Source organism: Miscanthus floridulus, chromosome 1 (genome assembly GCF_019320115.1).
Source record: "Miscanthus floridulus cultivar M001 chromosome 1, ASM1932011v1, whole genome shotgun sequence".
Classification (NCBI taxonomy): Eukaryota; Viridiplantae; Streptophyta; class Magnoliopsida; order Poales; family Poaceae; genus Miscanthus; species Miscanthus floridulus.
This window is the reverse complement of record NC_089580.1, coordinates 68361365-68378392: the sequence shown is the minus strand read 5'-3', so window position 1 is coordinate 68378392 and position 17028 is coordinate 68361365. Positions and strand designations below refer to the sequence as shown.

Below are 17028 nucleotides of genomic sequence, written 5' to 3'. Positions count from 1 at the left end.
CTAAAGCCAACTAAAATTTAGCTAAGTCTATTAGCTGAAGCATTCAAACACATTAGCTAAAGTTTAGCTGTGAAACTTTAGCTAAATTTTAGTTGGGTGCATCAGTTCCTACGAGAAGTGTGCCGTCAATGAAGATAAGAATGCATAAAAGAGAAATGAACTAGGTCCATACAATTTAATTCCGTATGAACCAGGCATCCATCCAGCACGACTTGCATAGAAACATCCAGTAAATTTTTTTCACTTCGTGTGGGCCAAACGCGCACAGTATTCTCAAATACTCTCGCAACATTCAAAAAACAGCAAGAAGATAGAGAAATAGGCCCATCATTGGCCCGTCTGATTTGAAGCCTAGGCCACTTTAGAAAAAGAGTCTCTTTTATCTTACCATAAACTATTTTCTATGGTCTAGTTTTTTTTTTCTCAAACACTAAATTAGTCATCTTATTACTCTTCTAACTCTCAAAATTGTTTAAATTACCTCTATGCCTTTTAAGTATTTGGCAAGTAGCCATGTCTCTGCATCTTTATTGGGTACTCCCACCACCCCCTCCCCCCCCCCCCCAACCACCACCCCCAAGTGGTTTTTCACGACGATTTCACCTTTAATAAGAAAAATTCCATAAATAAGTTTCTAAAATTTTTGAGAGGAAAAATACAAATATAGATTAGGATACAAGAAACTCAAATAAAATATTTAGAGCTCTTAAAAGTACTCTCTTTCTATATTGTAAGACGTTTGGTGTTTCTAGATACATTGTTTTTATTATGTATCTAAACATAATGTATATATAAGTGTATAGCAAAAAACTATGCATCTAAAAAAGTCAAAACATCTTATAATTTGGAATGGAGAGAGTATATCTAAAAGCTTCCAGTGTTTTAGGTGTAGAAAAATTGGAAAATATCTAGAAAATTTCTAGAATATTCTAATAGATGTCTAAACATGTTTTTAAAACTATCCACAGTAAAAACATGAGATGCAACCAGCATATGAATGCATTTAGCATTAAATACATGCTAGATTCTTGTTGGTTGCATCTTATATTTTTGTTATGGAAAGTTTCTAAAACACATGTATACACCAATTTGAATATTTTGGGAGTTTTTTTTTATATATTTTTCATTTTCTTAGAGCTAAGTCCATTTTTTGGAAGCTTCTTGAGATACTTTTACTAGTTCTAAATAATTTTTTTCCGGTCTCAATCTATCTTTGATTTTTTTTTGAAGTTTTAAAATCTTAGAGACTTTTTTGTGGTTTAAAAATCTTAATTAGTATTTATCAAATTTCTTAACTTAAAAAGGATGAAAAAATTGCATTGAAAATCACTTTTAACTAGACATGGATGTAATTTAAACGGTTTCGAGTGTTGAGAAGGTAGGATATTTGGTTTTAGGCTTGTTTGGGACTACTCTGCTCTACCTTTTTCAACTCTGCTTTCAACTTTGCTAGCCAAACAGGTTGAATCCACAAACTACGTTTGAGTAAAAATGGAATTGATGATCAACTTCACATTTTTTTAGAGCTCCCAAAGGGTACTCCAGAAACTTTACTTTGGAATCTGATCGTTCATATAGGTGCGTACCTTTTGGTCTTTTCTTTATCCTTCTCACCGAACTTCTTGACAAAAACAGTAGCACCACCACAAACTCAAAAAAAACTCTATATTCTTTTATATTAATAGTAGAGATTTTGGTGGAAAAAATTTAATTGTAGTTCCAAAAATGAAACAAGATATATCATGACAATCCAATCTTGCTTTAGCTCTAGGTTCGACCCGACGCACGGGCTAGCTTTTTCCAACTACTCCCTCCATTCTTTTTGATATGCCACATTAGCTTTAACATAAGTCAAACATTACCAACCATTTTAAAAGATTCTTATAGTTTCACAACATATGAATTATATATTATGAAAATATTTCTCATAGTGGATCTAAAACATAAATCTCATGACACGAATCTATGTGTGTGTTTTTTTTTGAACTAATAGTCAACAATACAAATGTTTGACTTATGACAAAGCTAATACATCTAATAAAAAATGGAGGGAGTAATTAGTTTTCTTACGTAACTGATTAAAATTTTCTTTTCTGTCATGAATATTTCTCCTTTCGTTATATGCCATCTTCTTAATCTTCCTCTTTCCTTGCATGAATGACTATAAATACAGTTGGTTAGTTTATCCTAGTATTAATTAGTTTCTTGCACTGTTGATGAGTTTTATTCACTGTTAACCTTGGCGATGAATGAATGCGCAATAAGAGTTCCACAGCTGATGCATTTCATATTTTGCCGATACATCGTGCAGGCAGCTAGCTAGCACTAGGCTGACCACGATTAAGTTCTGTTTATGATGCCGCCGCGCTGGCCCTTTGCATTGAAACGGATGCTTTAGAAGCCGTGCACCGGACCAAACGGCTGCCCGGGACCGGAAAGACGCGTGCGCTGGGTGGTGTACGTGCCGGCGAGCATTCAACGAGCGGCGCCGTGTCCCCCGCGGGTGCATGCTCTCTGATCGGCCTCGTTTTGGCCGGCAGAGTGCAGAGCAATGCTCGTACTAGAGCCGGAGACCACATGCACAGTGAATCAGTGATGGATTCATGGGGTTGGAGAGAGTACATGTACCACCCCTGCTGAAGTGCTGGTCCAGTAATCAAGCTCTGTGGGCGATGGTAAGAATATTTACAATTGAGAATGGGTGGGATATGATTTCAGTTTGGTCATGCCTGCACTTCTTGATGATCAGCGGAAATGTTGGAACATTTGTCAGGAGATCGACGAAGTTCAGTGAAAGAGGATTAACAATGTGAGAATATTTTTGCTGGTGTTGCATTGGTAACTTGGTACTGAGATGCATGATAGAAGACCGATCTTAGCAATATGAAGTAATAAAGTAGCAATACACCAAAAGTGTAGCAAAATGATGGGGCTGTTTTCTTCTAATTTTTTCCGCAAAAGGGGCTCTTTGGTTTAGGCCCTGTTTAGTTCCGAAATTTTTTTGCTTTTGGTTACTGTAGCACTTTCGTTTTTATTTGACAAAAATTGTCCAATTATGGACTATTTTGACTTAAAAGATTCGTCTCACGATTTCTCGGCTAACTGTGTAATTAGTTTTTTTTCGTCTACATTTAGTACTCCATGCATATGCCGCAAGATTTGATGTGACGGAGAATCTTGAAAATTTTTAGTTTTTGGCTTGCATCTAAACGGGGCCTTACTTGCTTCTGCTCACCTCATAACTAGGAAATGAAAAGAGATACCAGTTTGGTTGAGAAGCTAGTTTGTCTCGGGATCTGTGATGGCAAGAAAATACCTTGCTGATATAAAAGAGCTAATTTGACTAGCTCTAGCCGGCTGGTCCTCGCCAGCAAGGCAAGGCAAGTTTGCCTCCGAGCCAAATAGGCCCAGAGACTTGTTCTACTTAAGTGACCTAGATAGGCATGCTTTTAATAGGTGTTTGATTTGAGTGGGTTGACGATGGATCTTCTGAACCTAACTAACACTGTACATTTAAGTTGTGGAATGAAATAGGTTCTTTCATCACCAGTTCACCACCCATTCCTCACAAGCACGTAGTTAATTAGTTAACGATCATAAGTGCTTCTTCACATCAAAATTCATGTGATAATCTCACGATGGACCAGCCTATTCAGCAAATGGTCATGGATTCTTTGTCCCATCAAAATTCATAGGATAATCAAAACGACTTAATTTCTCAAACCAAACACCATGCGAGTGTGGTCACATATGTAATGATGAGTGATGGGCTAACTAAATACGGAGTAGCAAACTCTGCACAGTTCATGGTTCATAGTACTACTACCGGTCAGAAACCACAGGAGCAGATTGATCCGGAGCAAATTCAGTTGCAGATTTCGCTCAGACATAATGCCCGGTACATGATGCACAGAATGTTTCCAAGAAATCAAGAATTCACCAAACTTGATGCTTCTTCTGATCTTCTCCCTACATCCCACCTCATCTCTAAGACTACAGAACACACCACAGATCAGTGAACTGACAAACCTGAAACAACTGCTAATAGACTATATCAACCCTCTAATCTCATCTTCTTTACAAGTAGTTGCCTACTGCTACATCTATCCTTCTTCTACGCACTCGACAAAGCTTAGAACCCTCCTAAGCTTTCGTGCTTCTCTCCCACTCCCACACCGCTGCTGCTCTCCCTGGTGACTCTAATGTAGCAGAAGATGACGACGATCACCGCCGCCGCGAACCCGGCGAGGATCACCTCCGCGCCGGCCTCGGAAAGGTCGGGCCTGCTGCCTTCACCGGCCTGCGCGGCAGCCCCCGGTCCCGCCGCCGCCACGGCGCCTGGCGAGGCCGGTGGCTCGGCGATGCCCAGCAGCGGCCTGGCCATCGCTCCCTCGCCGTGAAGAAGAACAGCGCCAAGAACCGCCGCCACCAGGAGGAGCAGCCTTGGCAATGACAAGAAGATGCGGCGGCTAGCCATTGTATTGTACGGCTGCAAGCCAGGCCGTTCGCAACTCTCTGTTCCTCTAGATATCTTTCTGAGCTTTGCTCCAGAGTTGTGTGGGAATTGCGAGGAGGGTGGAGTGGAGGGAGCTCATTGCAGTGGGATGGATATATATGGGCAGTGAGACGAGTGACGGGAGTGAGGTGGAAGTGAGAGGGAGGAAGCAAGGGGGGTCGGACCGTCGGACCGTGGTCTTGCGCGCCTGCGCCTGGCTGGCACATGAGAATCGAGGCGAGGGGAGACGGTGAGCTGGGTCTCCTCGGGATTCTGCTGCGCTGATGCGACGCTGCGGCGCTCGCCCCTGCTTGTTTGGTTGGTAGGAGTACTTTTTTTTTTTTTTTGAAAAGTATTGGTTTGGTTGAAGGGAGCGGACCACCGGGGAGGAGGAGGTCGGGATCGGGGAAGATTGTCTCAGCCTCTCAGGGAGGTGGACCTGGTGGACGCTGTCCTCGTCGAATTTTTTTTAACACTTTTTTAAAACTATTTTTAAATATGACACTATTTTTTTTAATACTAATATTTTTTGCCGTGCCTATTCGTATGGCGCAGCAAAATCACGTTGCTGTGCCATGCATGGAGCACGGTAGGAGCGGTGACGTGACAGCGACCAGGGCCGTTGAACGCTGACATGGCCGGGACTGCCGTGCTGCGGATCAAGGCGCGGCATTGACGCGCCACGGCGCAAGGCGCGGCAAGGCCCATCACAGCCCGCAGCAAGGCCTCTCTTCTTCCATTTCTCTCCATTCCTTTCTCTGTCTTGTCCGCTGCCGCCCGCCACCCGCCGACCGCGCCGCTACGTTCCCGTCGCGCCCGCCCATGGCCTTAGGCCCTCCACCGCGCCTCCATCCCTCCCTCTCTCTCCCCATTCTCCTGCCCATCATAGCCTAGCATACATAGAAGACAAGGGCAACAGGTGCATATAGTATATATTTTATTATATTAATGTTAATTGTTTGCTATGCTATTTAAAACTACTATGTTAGTACCAATTATGATATATGTTTATTCTCTCATTTTGTATAATAGTTTATTTCTTTTATATTTACTTAGTTTTTATGCACTAATGTTCCATCATAGGAAAAAGTCTAGATCATCCCCTCACCTATAACAAGAAGTCTAGTTACCACCCTCAACTATAAAACCGGATTTTCTACCTCCTGAACTTTCCAAAACCGGTCAAATAACCCCCCCCCCTCAAGCGATTCTGGACGGTGGTTTGCTACAGTGACGGTGGTTTTGTCTTTTTCTTTTTTATTTATTTCTGCTGAATCTTTAAAAAATCATAGTAAATCACAGAAAAATCATAAAATGGAAAATCTAATTTTGTTGGACTCCACATGAGTAGATCTACACAGTGAATATATAATATGGTATGCTTTGGTATAAAGTTTTTGCTATAGCTTTAGATCTATGATTTTCTATAATTAATTTAAATAATTCATAGATGCAGCTTCTATGGTTCAATTGTGGTGAAATTTTTATGGTGGGCTAATTATTGTATGATTGAACTATAGTAAAAATTTCATACTCATTGGATCATGTATAACTTAGTTATAGATTTATTTAGGTTTATTCTTGTTAAATCTATGTTTTATCTATAACTTGAATAGTCCAATGAAGTTATAGATTTAACAAGAATAAACATAAATAAATCTATAACTAAGTTATACATGATCCAATGAGTATGAAATTTTTACTACAGTTCAATCATACAATAATTAGCCCACCATAAAAATTTCACCACAATTGGACCATAGAAGCTGCATCTATGAATTATTTAAATTAATTATAGAAAAGCATAGATCTAAAGCTACAACAAAAACTTTGTACCAAAGCATATCATATTATATGTTCACTGTGTAGATCTACTCATGTGGTGTCCAACAAAATTGGATTTTCCATTTTATGATTTTTCTATGATTTTTCAAAGATTCAGCAGAAATAAATAAAAAAGAAAAAGACAAAACCACCGTCACTGTAGCAAACCACCGTCCAAAACCGCTTGGGGGTTATTTGACCGGTTTTGGAAAGTTCAGAGGGTAGAAAATCCGATTTTATAGTTGAGGGTGGTAACTAGACTTCTTGTTATAGGTGAGGGGGGATCTAGACTTTTTCCTCCATCATATTATAGTACTCTTAATGTTTGTTCTAACACATCCATTTAAAATTTGAACCAGGATGGGGGATCATCATCCGTAGTACCCCATTTTTGAGGTGCACTATGACAAGGACCACCGAGCCAAGCACCTGTCGGAGCTTCAGGAGGACTTCCTACCTCTTAGACTACGCACGCACCAGCCGCACCACTAGGACGAGCGATACCGGCCGTACATACAGCGTGTCGGCTTCCTTGAGATCTTCCAAGTCTTCAGCACTAGGCTACCGATCCTCGACCCTGCACTTCTCACTGCTGCTGTCGATAGGTATGATTTGATACACGTTTGGTAAAGTACAAAGCAGTGATTTGTCTCATTGTTTGAATTAAAAAACTTCTTGTATTGATTTAAAAACCCATAGGTGGAGGCCAGAGACCCACACCTTCCACCTTCCTTGCGGCGAGATGACTATCACGATGCAGGACATGAAGATGATTCTGTGTCTGTTGTTGGGGGTCTTCCAGTGACTGGGATCCTTGATAACGATCACTAGATGGATTTGGTGGAGCAGTTCTGTGGCAGAAGACCACCCGAGGACGTGGATGCTAAGAGAGCAAAGTAAGAATTTCTACGTTCCAAACATTTACCATTTTGACACCAGCACATGCAAGTCTTTGGTTGGTCTCTTATATCACAAATATATGTTATGGTCTAAGTCTGTCGTTGATCTACATATTCTACAAATTATTTTGCTATTTAAATGGAGGGTGCTAGTACATAACTTTTATGATGCGTATTGTCTTTGTCTAATTTAATGTTTATTTTTGTTCCCTCAGCTCTCATGTAATTGTCCTTCAAAAATTTTAGGGAAACATCATGTGTCAGTTCGGTCTGAATAACAGAAAACTTCGGGACGCTGCTGCACCCAGATGCTCTAGAGCAGGAGATCGAGAGGTATGCTAGGGTGTGGTTGTGGCACTTCTTAGGCACCTTCTTGTTCCCTAACGCGTCGGGTAACACCATCAGCTGGGCCTTCCTCAACATACTGAGCCAGCCATGGGAGAATATAGGAGCGTACAGCTGGAGCAGCGCGGTCCTAGCATGGATCTATCGTCAGCTCTACATTGCCTACCGACACAGTACAGGAGGTGCCAACCTAGGAGGTTGCTCCCACCTACTGTAGGTTTGGTGTTGGGAGCGATAGCCAGTCGGGAGGCCCGTTGTTCACGGTTTACCTGTAAGTGCATCGATTTTTTATTTTCCTCGAACTTGATGCCGCACTTGTGACTGACTATCCTATTCAATACAAGCATGGAATCACGTGGACGTAGGACCGACTGCTCTATACGTCTGGCAAGAAGCGGAGGTAGTTAGAGGGAACCCGAAGCGGCGACACAGGCAGTACTCGGACACGCTAGATGTCCTAACACAAGCACCAGGTAATGACCACTTTGATACAGCTAGTCGGTGTTGTTGCTTTTTTATTATTCCCAAAAAATAACTATAGTTACCTAACTTTCATGTGAATTGATGTCCTTGGTCCAGATTCGAGCTAGAGGGGTACCTGAGTCCTCGCACTGAGGAAGAGTCGGACGAGTGGCTTTTTAACAGGGCCACTAATTTTCTTCCACGTGGTCGAGATGCACTACCCTATAAGGGTGCATAGGCAGTTCAGAAGATTGCAGCCATGCCCACCGCTGCTATAGACAACCAATAGAAAGTTGCATGGGTGCGACAACTATAACATAATAATTTAGCAGTCATGTGTATACATACAACCACTAACTTACGTTAAACTTGTAGGTATGATCGAAGGACCAGGTACAAGGAGAAGAATTGGGCTGTGACACACGCGGGGTACATCCACGACTAGGAGAATAGGCAAAAGGTCCTGATCGTCAAGAAACCTGCCACACGCTACCTCCAATGGTTGCATAGGAGCACCCACACACATATGCAGGCCCCCTATACTAACAAGCCAATTGATGAGGACGAAGACGAGGATGACATTGCTGATGCATACGACGAGGCGACAACGATGGAGACACAGCTTTAGAGAGCCCTGCTACTAGAGATACAGTGGTAAGAAATTTGAATTTCAATACAACTATACATCGGCGTTCCTATGAATTGCAGTGATACGAACTTACCTCGATTGTATATGCAGGCAACACAGTTGACGAGTCTGTCCAACAAAGCAGTCGTGCGACTTCACGAGACAAGAGGGGAGCCTGCACGGCATTCTACACATCTTCGTCGATGTACATTCTATTCTCAAAGCCATGACAATGGTTAAATGGTTCGCATGACTCATTCATTCGTGTTTTCTTTTTTTGTAGAAAGTGAGGAGGAGCTGCAAGAAGCTGACACAGAAGCTCAACTACGTGGATACTCCATGGGAGATGCCCTATGACCCTGACCTGTCTAGTTCCTTACGCTCGAGCACTATGCTGACACTGAGCAGGTTCCTCCGACACGATGGCTGTTGGGACCTCTTATGTTTGTATTCCCAGCAATACTAGGCAAGGGTCCTATGGAGCATGACATTGAGGAGGATGAGGAGGAAAAGGACGAGGATGAGGAGAAGAACTACGATGAGATTGGGATGTCTTAGCTTGGTGATGCACCATTTTCTACACAGTTCGACGAACAGGTACTTGAAACAACCCTTCTCCATATACGTCACAATTTCTTAAACATTGTAAGTAACAATGCCTATATTGTAATTGCAGGGTCCTAGTTACACTCAGCAGTACCACCGGGTGTACCGCCAACGAGACCGTACCGACGTTGGGTTCACCCCTAACGTGCTACCTTCACGTCCGAAAGAGGCAGCGATGTCCGCGGTACCCATATACTCCTTGGTCATAGGAGTTCTTTAGGATGACATGAATGCACTTGTACTCGGACACCCATATACTGATGGAACATGTAGTATGTCGAGTAATGTCGAACTTATGTATTGATGAGCTTGTGTCGTAGTTATGACTTGCTGAACTTATGTCGAATAGAGGTATTGTCGAACTTGCGATGAACTTGGGACATGTACAAGTTAGTATTGTTGAACTTGTGTATTAATTGTCTTGTGCACTTAACCTTCCTGCTGACCTATTTGTTAAACCGACACGATGAAATAACTTGGCTCATGTGAGAACATAACAGAAGTGCCTTGTTCCATTTGCTGCTGCTTTGACCACAGCGCCATGGCTAGGGGGCACGTCAACCTTGCCGCCCCATGGCGGCTGGCGTGTCAGCCTTGCCACTGCCATGGCAGCTGGCGCATTAGCCTAGCCACGCCGTGGACGGTGGCATGGCAAACCCATGCTGGGCGCTGGCCAGACTCCCTTTTGAGCGCATCAGCAGCAGCAAGATTTTGATGCATATGATTTAAGGGGTTTCAAAAGATCGCAATAGTGAGAACAACTTTTAGATTGGTAGTCTTCTAGATAATATTTGGACAAGATGGGCACCAAACTAAAAGGAATATGCGTGCCATGTCTCATGGCTAATGTTTCCCTTGGTAACACTGGTACTCTATAGATTGTGGAAGAAACCTCTTTAGCAAACCCCTCTATCAGATATGCTTCATTAGGACACTACAGAACCAGCCCAACTTCATTGGTCACCAAGCATCTGTCGCCTAATGCTAGCAGGCACAATGAGACACACTAAGACCCAAAAGTAATACCCGAATGTGTGACAATGACAAAAGCAAAAGCATTATATACCGAGAATGTAACAAATACATGCAAATTGCAGCATTGTAATACCATTTTTTGTGGTGAAAGTTTTATGAGATAACACAATGTTTGTTACAAAAATTAAACAGTGTTTGTTACATGGGTACAATACATAAATAGTTCAAATGAAACACAATGCAACACCGAGAAAGTTCTACTACAATACAAATATCAAATCTAAAGCATTGAACTAGCACACCTGTACCAATCCTCTACCACACCTCTACCAATCATCAGTCTGAAACATACTGAGTAAGCAACTCATCGTCCGAGTACCAGTCCTCTACCACTACCTCGTTGTTGTGGCTAGGCTCACCTACATTGCCCTGATCTGCATATGGCCTGTAGTAAGCTGCCTCCTGCTTCAACTGCGGCCTCTATGGCCTGAGTCAAGAACACGTCCTCCTCCGTCTAGCTCATGTGGCTAGGCTCACCTACATTGTCCTTGATCTGTCTGTCGCCTGTAGTAAGCGGCCTCCGCTTCATCTGCGGCCTAAGAGAAGAATGTGTCCTCCGCCTGCAAGCCCGCATCTGCTTGAGCAATAAGCTCGCTAAGTCTGCTAGTGTCTTCCTCAGCCTCCTCTGTCTGTAAGCCCACCTCCACTAGAGCGATGAGATCGCTCAACCTGGCAGTGTTGTCCTCATCTTCATCCCCATCATCAGCCAACACAATCGGAGATTGGACGGTGCGACCAGCTCGCGTTCTCTGCTCATCTAACTTCTTTCCCTCATACTTTGCACGGGCCACCTCTGCAGCATGGTCCTCGCTGCATCCAATCCCTTCATGTATAAAATGCAACCAGTTAGCAATGTGATTATATATTACATTTAAAATCAGGCACCGAAAATAAAAAAGCTTTCAAGCACTTACTGGCACACAATACAACAACATGGTCATTCAAGACCTGCATCTGTACTCTTGTCTCCTCCCTTGCCTCCTTTCTTGCCCTCTCCTCCTCTAACGCCCTCCGTCTCTCCAACCCCCATTTGTCAAGCCTAACATCGACCGGGTTATGAATACCGCGCTGTCTAGCAAACTTCACGCATCTTCTTTTGTGCTGTTTAACGAATAGGTTGACGTAGTCAGATCTATATCCCCTCTTCCGTGCAATTACTTGCCTCCCCTTCAGTTCATCCAAGAACTTAGCTTGACCATCATAACATTCCCACCTGCATTTCCTAGTGCTCTGTTCAAACAAAAAATTATATCATATATGTCTTAGCAAATGAAACAAAATATGATTTCATGTTTACCACAAAAATAACCAACCTCATTATAGTCAACCATATGGCCGCAATAATGGCCTATTCCAAGCTCCGAAGGGACTAGACCGTAGTTGAATTTAACATCACATTCGCACATGACTGGAGGTGCTTTGTAAATTAACATTTCTTTTTTCTTTTCCTTTGCCTTTGGTGGCTCCGGCCATTGATTCTTAGGACTGTTGAGCCACTCATTGAAACGATACTTCGCAAATCCATAACGCTACAAGAGAATACATTAGTACATGCACACATATAGAGATAAACATTTAAACAGATACACTTTCTACTTACTTCGTGCTTGTTCGAACACACAAACTTCAACGTATTCTCAGGGTTTATCACAGCTCGATCTCCGCATTCGCACAGAGGAGGTTCCTCGAGTCGTCTAACTGTGGCTAGGTGCTTCTCCTTAGCCATCATTGGCGGGGGTTGGGGGTGGAACCCACCACTCGAAGTGCTCACGTGGATGTCTCCCTCTATACCAATCGTCGAAAAGGAGGTACCTAGGGTCAAACTTGTCTACACCGTCGATCCACTAAAAGAAAAAGCACCTCTCATGGGCATACACAATAAGATTCCAACAAAATATTAGTAGCCTACTTACACAAATAAAAAAAGATAGTAGAAATAATTACTTACATTAAAACGACTGCATGTGTAGAAGCAACACGCCGCTGTGTCTGGATGTCTCGATTAAAACACGTTCGGCCGAGAAACCACAGTCACAGTTAGGGACAGGAAGGTCAGGAGGGATGGTGATATCTTTGCTAGACGCGTCGGGGTATAATTCTCTAGGACGACCCCGTTTTCTCTAAAACTCCTCCCGATACATGTCTTGCATCTAACAAAGCGGTTGTAATTTAACAAACAAAATCAAAACATCACAAATTAATGTCAATGAGAACCATTTGCATTACAATAAATAAAATATAAACTACACTTTGGTGCAAACTCTATCTTAGATGTAAACATGCAAACTATATAAAAACTATACTTTGGTCACTAAAAAATAAAATTTAGTACTTCAAGAGTGTGTCCATATATTTATTCACATATAAAAGTTGAGATGCAAACTCAAACAAGCAAAATTCATATAAAAATTGACCTTAGAATACATGATAATCATAATTCTAACTAACCAATTAACCTTAACATTGGCAATCATAATCATAATCCTTCAATCCAACATTCTAACGAACTCATATTTTCCTCCATACCCTAACTACTCATTCAAATCCTTCGATCCACCGTGGAGGCCAAGGAGGAGCTTCATTACCTTGACAAGGCCGAGGAGGAGCTTCGGGGAAGGTAGGGAGGGAGCCGGCAAGGGAGGGAAAGTCGACGGCCGGCCGTGGGGGAGCCGGGAGACAAAGGCGCGGGCATCGCGAGCGGCCTCACCTCGAGTCGAGCAGACAGACAGAGGGAGGGAGCCAACGCCGCAACGAGTAAGTAAAGCCTCGTCGTGCCATGATGGGTGGTGCGGCACTGCCGTGCCATGATGCATGGCGCGTCGGCCCCGCCACGTCAGCGGCCGCCACGGCCGTTGACCGCCACATGGCGCGGTAGCGTGAATTTACCGCGTCATGCAAACAGGCGCGTCTAAAAATGTTACTTTTGAAAAAAAAAACGGTGTTAAAATTAAAAATAGTTTTAAAAAATGTTAAAATAAAAAAAATCTCCTCGGCAACCTGGGCCCTGGGGGTAGCCCCTCGTGCATGGCTGTGTCTGTGTGATTTCTTTACCACTGTCCTGCGCCCTTTACCTCGAGTGGTTGTGTTGTGGCAGTTGAGAATTTGAGATAATGAGATGGTAGGCATAAGATCATGTCAATGCCTGAGACAAATTCTTTGGTTGCAACCATGTTCAAGAAACCATGAAAGGAACTTGGTGCGTACGTATAAAAGACATCATTAACTTTCCTGGTGAAACCTTTCCAACGTCCACCTGGCTACACACGATCGATGTTTGGCAGTGCGAGGATATGAGAATGTTTGCATTGCTTGCGCCGTTTCAGCTGATAGAAAATAAAATTGGACCAAACCTTAACAAGGCCGGCTGCTGCCCATCTCTAACCCATTGAGTCATCAGTAGGGAAAGAAAAGGAGTCCAAAGTCCATACTCGCATGCTGCATCCAGAGAGGAACCATCTGTCCGGGGAAGGTTCATACGGGCCAGGGCCAAGGCCAAGTGTTGCACATACTTTACTGGGACAGTTTTTAGAAAAAAGACATACTGGAACAGTGGAGCCGTTGTCCTGTTGCAGCAGACGCTGCTACTCGGTACCGTTTAGTTGGCAAAATTTTTGGCGAAATGCTACTGTAGCACTTTCGTTGTTATTTGACAATTAGTGTTCAATCATAGTCTAATTAGGCTTAAAAGATTCGTCTCTTTAATTTTGTCTAAACTGTGTAATTAGTTTTATTTTTTATTTATATTTAATGCTTCATTCATGCGTCCAAAGATTTAATGTGACGAAAAATCTTAAAAAATTTAGCATTTTGGAGTGGAACTAAACATGGCCTGGGAACCGTAGGGGTACGGGGTACTGCAGTGCAGCGCCAGCACTGTTTCCGGGGCCCCATTTGGCCACCGGTGTCACAGCGCGGCTCCGTGTTTGGTGGCCGCCGGGACCGGGAGGAGGACGCCGTGCTGTGGCGTAGCTGGATCCCTGCTGAGTGTTGAGTACGGATGAAAACGGATCGGATACGAACGGATATTATCGATATTATATTTGTTTTTATATTTCTGTTCGGATTTGAATTTGAATACGGATAGTGTCAAGTATGTCGGATAGGATACGACTGAATATCGACATCATAAATATGCGATTTGAGTATTCGGATACGGATACGGTATTGGATGTTGGATATCCGAACTTGGATACGGACAGATCTCAACCCCTCTAAACGGATTCGGTTTCGAATATGGTCGGAAAATATCCGTACCGTGACTGGTTCGTATTGTTGGTGGTTCATAAAGAAGTACGGCTAGCTGATTTGTATGAGAAAAAAATATTATTCTAACTTAAAAATTTACAATCATTTACGACAAGCCACAGCCAAACGATCAGTCTCAGCTCGCAGGCCGCAAGCGAGAAGCACAGAAGCAGGCCACGTACGCTGGCACGATGAGAAGACGCGTTTCGGACGGTATGGTACAGCGCCCGTCTTTCTCGGCTTCCTTCCGCATTTACGTTGCGACGGTTTGATAGCAGCCTCTCTCCGCATTTGATATAGGCTAATAGCTCTGTTGTAGTCCAAAAGTTGCAGGCGTAAACTTTGTGTGGTGCAGAGTACAGAGTACAGAGTTATCTGGTGCAGTTGAGTATTACTGAATTAAAGACCAGGCTAAGACAATATCTGGCCTCCCAGTGATGTAGCCTGAGTATATCTCCAACAATACCTAAAAATCAACTCAAAATCTGGTTTTGACTGAGAAGAAGAAAAACCGAATAAAAATGATGTTAGATTCCACTGGTACAAAAACAATTTTTTTAAGACGTCTCCTATTTTATTTGGGCAAAGCTCGCCGCACCCTTCGCTCGCCTATCCCTCGCTTTGCGCTACATTGTAAAAGAAAGAAGAAAGGTGAAAAACGAATATTACAGGCACATATTTACTGTTTCTTCAGATGTTTCGGAGGTATCACCTCCCGTATTTGGTTCGAACCAAACCTGACAGGTGGGGCCTGCAAAAAACGGTTCTGAGAACGGTTCGGTCCCTATAGTTGGTGCTGTTCGCTTCGCTGAAAAAACCAGCAGGAATACTATTTCGGCTGATTTGTTGTGAGAGAAAAATATTGTTTCGATCGAAAAAAAACAAGCTAAAAAGTACAGATTATAAGAGAAGCGAACAAGTTGCAAAAAACGGTTCTGAGAACGGTTCAGTCCCTATAGTTGGTCATGTTCGCTTCGCTGAAAAATCAGCAAAAATATTGTTTCGACTGATTTGTTATGAGAGAAAAATAATGTTTTGATCGAAAAAAAAATAAGCTAAAAAATATAGATTATAAGAGAAACGAACAAGACGCGGGTGAGCATCGGCTGTTAAATTTCTCACTCCAACTTTTATCTCATATCCTTCAATCAATGCGTCATATCTCAGCGGCCGATACAATATTTTATTCCCTGTGTTCGAACCAAGTTTGAGTGTCGAACCAAACGATCTTTTGGCATGGTTCGGTTGCTCCAGTGTGAAATCGATTTTTACTCTCTTTTCTCTCTCCCCATGGTTCGGTTTTATACTACACTGGAGCTGCTCTAAGTGTTAGAGTGAGAGGTTGCATATGTTTTAACGGTGGTATATGTATGTTGTAAGTTTTTATTCGTAATTTTTTTTATTTTTCAGACGTATGTTGTAAGTATATTTATTTGAATATTGTGTATGTTTCACATATATGTTGTAAGTGTTTTATCTAGACGTTGCATATGTTTTACAGTGATTTTCAAGCGTTTTTCAGGTGTTTTTGTAAGTATTTTAGATGTATGTTTCAAATGTTTCATCTGTCTTTAGACGTATGCTGCAAATATTGTATCTTAATATTTTAAAAGTAGATCGGGTGTTACATCTTCCTCCTCTCGACTCTTCCTACTCTTGTCTTTCTCGGTGCGACCGTCGCTTCTCGTACGTGGCATTTGCCTTGATATACCACAATAAAAAAATAGACTACCTTGAAGTATATGGAGCAAATTTAGGTTGTCTTAATTAAGATCCTATGCATGCTGCTGTAGAGAAGGTAACTGCATATAGTTGCATGTGAGTTGTGTAAGTTCGTTATTTGAGCACTGATCTGAAGTGACGGCTGATTATTTCTCCACTATATGCTGAAATTAATATTGCAATGTTTGATTGCTTGCATTTTTTTATATGACATAAAGTAATATGCCTAACTGCTCTTCCACATGTAGGTACCTTGAATCAATAAGAAGGTTCGTTTTTGTGAGGAACAGACAGTTTGTTACTTGCATATTTCAGCATAGTAGCATTTCGTATTTTTGATATACTTTTGGCTCTCATATTTTGATGATTTTAGACTTATTAAAAGCTATAAAATATTGTACGAAGATATGTATTATTTGATCATCAATCTCAGTTTTAATACGCTGATACATTTCATTCATACATGTATCTACTTGCTTATGCAAGTTTCATCTAGATCTCAGTCTAAGACATCTATAGATACATTATCGAGTGTACGGTTTGATTATAGTTGGACTTGAGTTGTATTTGGGGCTAGGATAGGATTGGAGTGGAACCTCATTAAGAAAACATTGTGTCTTGTTGCTGTTCTCGATTGCATATTTTCTTTTATACGGTGTTATTCGTTAAAAAACACCATGTCTTGTTATCGTTCTCATTTGCATATTTTCTTCTGTATGGGGCTATGCTTCGCACTCTTAGGTTAGGATTCGATTGGATGTAGATCT

The 17028-nt window shown here is 42.1% G+C and overlaps 1 protein-coding gene across 1 annotated transcript; it reads right to left on the bottom strand.

Moving 5' to 3' along the window:
* Positions 1-3927: 3927 nt before the first annotated feature.
* Positions 3928-4641, bottom strand: LOC136486382 (uncharacterized). The gene has a single exon (XM_066483262.1). The coding sequence runs from the start codon at positions 4475-4477 to the stop codon at positions 4133-4135; it is 345 nt and encodes a 114-aa protein (XP_066339359.1). The 5' UTR covers positions 4478-4641; the 3' UTR covers positions 3928-4132.
* Positions 4642-17028: the final 12387 nt, after the last annotated feature.